The 5,000-nt window shown below is 39.6% G+C and overlaps 1 protein-coding gene across 3 annotated transcripts in view; it reads right to left on the reverse strand.

Moving 5' to 3' along the window:
• GGACT (gamma-glutamylamine cyclotransferase) overlaps positions 1 to 5,000 on the reverse strand; it is a 517,164-nt gene that overhangs the window by 379,893 nt on the left and 132,271 nt on the right. Inside the window, exon 1 of one of the 3 annotated variants that reach the window (XM_044071236.1) lies at positions 4,354 to 4,475. The exons of the other annotated variants lie outside the window; for them this stretch is intronic. Within the exon in view, the coding sequence (XP_043927171.1) occupies positions 4,354 to 4,384 (31 nt within the window). The 5' untranslated portion in view covers positions 4,385 to 4,475. Of the gene's footprint in view, positions 1 to 4,353; positions 4,476 to 5,000 lie in introns of those variants that run through there. 3 annotated transcript variants of the gene reach the window in all.

The raw sequence follows: 5,000 nt of genomic DNA on the forward strand, positions 1-5,000 counted from the left end.
GTCCAACTGGGCACAGACTCCATTTTCAGTGAAGGCCCGTTGAGAAACGCCTCGTTTTAAAAAATGAGTAGAAGGCAGTTATACACAACTTACATAATAAATATACATACATACACTAGTAATAATATGACACAGTTAATCAAAAATAAATGAACATACATAGAATAGTAAATGAACATAAACAAAATAGTAGTGATATGAAAACTTGACAGTAAAATAGTAGTTAATATCAAGTGTATAAGAGTTTAGCTATTTTCAAATGGAATCAGCTGTAAACAGATATTGATTAGGACACAATGAAGTAATTATAGGATGATGACTGTTGCACATTTTGAAGGAGTATTGAAGAGATCTAGGTAAACTGGAGGTAACAGATAGTAGTGAAGAAGGGTAGATGATAGTCAGATAGTTAGAGATTATGAAGAAGAACGGTCAAGACAACCAGAGGGCAAGTTTGGCCCTAACTTACTTTTTTCCTGAGTGGAGCAAGTTCATTTAAGATGTTCAAGAAAGAAGAATTAAAAACAGCTGCTGCGTCATCTATTGGAATGCATTTTAGAGCATTTCAGTTCTATACTTTTAGACAGGAGCTAAAGGAATCTTTGTTGAAATGTATGAAGTTACATGCCTTGCTGAAATGTGGCTACTTTTGAATATTAGCTTGCTTTCTTATTGCGTAGGTAGGGAGATGATCACTTGGGGTATCTGGAAGGTACCTGAGTTAAAGATTTTATGAGGCATAGAGGTAAGAATACCTTACCTTGGGGTAAGGTATACATTGCACAATTCTGACCATAAGGGTGACCTGAGGAGATAACTGCAGGACAACCATGGCATGGCTTATGAGGTGTGATCTTAAACGACATGCTGGAATGCTGTACCCATAATGTTAAGAAATGACCAAGCTATTGCTGTTCACTGAAAGTTACAGAGAAATACAATGAATTGGCATTTTTACTAACTCATTTACAAGTTTATTTCAGTTCACTGTCTGCTTATAAGGTGCCAGGTATATATCTAGTCCAAGGAAGAACATGGCTGCTCAGCCCTAGGTGATAAGCAAAGCTGCTGATTTATGAGATGCAAGGGAGAAAAGGAAGGCACAGGAAAGAGATAAGTACATAAAAATAAAACATCTTTTTTATAACAAGAAAATTTCCAAGGATTGTTTTCTTTATTTTGTGATTAGACACTAGCAGACTCTGCTTCAGGACCAGCAACTCGGCAGTGTAAGCCTTGGTTGTAAGCACTTTGGTCACATTGACTAATGTGGATGTGACACACTGAATGTATGCAATAATGAGAAACATGAGGGTGATGACAATGGCACTAGCAGAATTTGCACCTGTAAGTGACATACATGGCAACTTCTGACACCGCGGAACTTGGCAAGCCCTCACTATTGATGCAAAGGTACCTGGATGTGGTTCATTAGAACAATAAATAAAAAGCCAAATTAAAAAAAATCTACACTGGGTTTAACACCACTGGATGACAGTGATCCTACCACTGTTACCAGCATGATAACTTAAACTGGAGTGCTCACCTTCTAGCATGTCACTACAAAAAAGCAGTAGGTATGAGAAATTGCAGTGAACTGATGGATGGACGTTTATGTTTATCATTAAAATATTGCAATTTACAAATTATGTCTTTTTTAATTGTTTAATTTCATGGATGACACTCACATACTGGCCACTTTTATTCATTAGCAATAAATATCACTTTCCACTGGGAGATTACCTCTGCTTTCACTGTAAAGAGCTTTGAGTGGGATACATATTTTTTTAACAGAAAGAAAACTACTCCAAATGTATTATTTTTCTTTAATTTCAGGGATTCATCATCCTTTTCTGCATCATTTTTACCAACATACCTGGTGACAATCAGTTCTCTCCTAACACAGTTTCAATGGTCCGGTCTATCATTCCTCACTGTACCACTGCTTTCAATGAAAAGGGCTTTGAGTGGGATACAGATTTTTTTAAGAGAAAGAAAACTACTCCAAATTTATTATTTTTCTTTAATTTCAGGGATTCATCATCCTTTTTGCATCATTTTTACCAACATGCCTGATGACAAACAGTTCTCCCCTAACACAGTCTCAGTGGCCCAGTCCATCATTCCTCACTGTACCATCTCACAATGCTCTTGCTCTACATCAAGAATTTACATCTTCTTGCTACACTAATGACAAGTGAATCCGGAAGGGCAAGAACCAAACTGCAATCCAGATAGTCACATAGTTGTTTTTTTAGCTTTAGCTTAAATCTACTCCACTAAAAGGTACCATATTGCAGCCATGACATATGATCCATGCCTAGCAGGACCCAAAATGTAATCCCTGATGATACCTACACTTCCACATGTGTCATGATCTTGGTACATGACACAAGCGCTGTCTAGTGAGCCCATGTGCATGAAAAGGTGTGACAAACTACTCCTCCTCCTTCCCCCGCCTCGGTTAGAAATTAATGCAGCAGGTGATCAATACCCTCCCCAGACCACTGACTCATACCTGTTCCTTCTGGCTGTCCCAGTAACTAGGTCAACAATCAGTCCCAGACTATTTATGTCATAGTCACCACTAGGATGGTCCTGGGATTCCTCATCTGTGTGATTCTTCAGGAAGAAAGATCAGACTCCAAGCTGCATTCCTAGGGGAGTTCAGATAAAAGCACTCTGCTAGTTTTCATTAATGCAGACTATACCTTAGATCTCAGCGATACAGGAATACAGCCCAAGTTTTGACTGTTGGTACTGAAGAAGACAACATGCACTATACATCAATAATTGGTGCAGAGCACTGAACTGGACTTCTTCTGCAAGAAATGAAGATGCATTCTGAAATAACACTTTTAAAGAATCCTGAAGCCGCGGTGGTACAGCGGTAGTGTTGTTGCCTCACAGCAAGAGGTTCTCCTGTTCGATTCACGGCTGGAGTGCCTTCTGTGTGGAGTCTGCATGTCCTCCCCGTGGTCGAGTGGCCTCCGAAAGACATGTGTGAATGGGCGTGCCTTCGCTGAAGTTTGGGCATCGGGCTGGCAACTCGGCACCATAAAAAAATCTACTGCCAATCATTAGCGGACCGGAGTTCCACTGTGGCGACCTCTAACCGGGAAAAGCCGAAAAGACAAACAACAACAACTTTTAAAGAATCCTCATAAACAAAGGCACTGATGGCTCCTGTGCGAAATCAACATTCTGCAAATCAGTTCCCTTACTAATGCTGTTAAGATACATACAATGTAAAAATGCAGAGTTCCTGAAAGGGATAACCTCATCCTAATGCAGTTTTGTCAGCTGACTTTCTAAACTGAACTTTTCTTTAACTTTTCAGTCAGTATAACACATACAGTTATGAGCTTCTAACAAGCTTCATCCTGTAGTCCTTAGCCTGACTCCCACAGTTCCCACTTACACATAGTGTGTGGTTCTGAGCAATGCATTTAACCAGATGACTGTTCCCAGGGCAACCTTGAAAACAAGTACTTGTGCCTAGCAGGCCTTCCCAATAATAAATGAATAAAAGGGAGTATGACTCTCCAAAAAAGCCAGCTTGCAGCTTGAATCTTTGTTATTTACCAAATCTCCTGCAGAAAGGACTGTAGCAGAATCTGTTACACTGATGGAAACTCTATGACCCCAAATAACATACAGAAGGAACAAATGAACTGGAAACTTAATTTTTTTACTTGTGATTTAGTCTGACTCCAAAAGGCAGACTGAAGACTGCTAGTATTTGAAACACTCCTGGATATATTTCTTCAGTTATTAATAGTTATGAAAGTCTGTTTGTGAATTTTACAGGTTTTCATTCTGATTTTTTTCTCAATCTAAGCCTCAATAAACAAACACAAAGGTTCCGGCAGATTGCCTTTCTGCCACTTCTGCTCATGTGGTGCGAGTGAGCTTTCTTAGGTACCACCTGCTTAAGATGGCAAGTTTACCACAGCTTGTGATCCTGGTTACCATGACTAAAGTATTTCTGAATGGCCATCAAGCCATTATCAGTGAGGCCTGCCTATGCTGCTAGCCAATCACAGGAGCGACAGGAGCCAGAGATCAGAGAGGAAACCAAAGCAGGATTCAAGCTGCTTGCAAAGATAAAATGGTCAAATTGTGATTTCCAAGACTTGCTTTATGACTGTGAATTTATCCCACTGATGTTTGCTATTATAGCTGAATGAAGGAAGTAATGTGAGCCAAATTTAAGAACAACATTTTAGTTTTGTGCCTTTAACGCAGCTGGCTGCCTTTCTTTTTTTCAGAAAACAAAACACAAAGTGACCTGTATTGAACTTATAAACCTTCAAAATGGTTTTACAAATGGAAAAATCAAGAAATTCTTACCTTTAGTCAGAGACCTTACAAAACTTTGCATGATGAGATTTTAACTATTCAAAAGATTTTTCTTGAAATGTACAGAGCGATACAGCATACAGTTATACTGCTGAAACAGAGATCAGATGCTCAATTAGTCCAGTAATACCATCAGTATTTCTGATCTGAACATCAAAGCAAGGACCAAGCAAAATGAGAGCCTAGTCTAAAGCTGAAAGCAATGAGAAATAGATAGCAACTAATTCCAAAATAGTTCTCCACATGTAAGCAGTACCAGTATCTCTCTACCAGTTTTAAAAACTACTAAAAAAACAACTATGCACTATTTGTTTGTGTGGGTGTGTGTGCGCGCGCGCACGTGCTTGCATACTAACGTCATTGTTCGCATAAGTTTGTGCATGTGCATCTGTTTATATGTATAAAACTAATGTCTTTTGGCTATTCCTGGTTAGGGGTCGCCACAGCGGAACTCCGGTCCGCTAATGATTGGCTGTGGATTTTTAAGGTGCTGAGGTGCCAGCCCGATGCCCAACTTTCAAAAAAGGCACACCCATTCACGCATGCACCTACCTGTATGTCTTTAAATGTCACTCAACTGCAGGGAGGACATGCAGACTCCACACAGAAGGCGCTCCAGCCATCTGTTTATCTGTATA

This window comes from Protopterus annectens, chromosome 5.part0 (genome assembly GCF_019279795.1).
Source record: "Protopterus annectens isolate FY-2018-M chromosome 5.part0, PAN1.0, whole genome shotgun sequence".
Classification (NCBI taxonomy): domain Eukaryota; kingdom Metazoa; phylum Chordata; order Ceratodontiformes; family Protopteridae; genus Protopterus; species Protopterus annectens.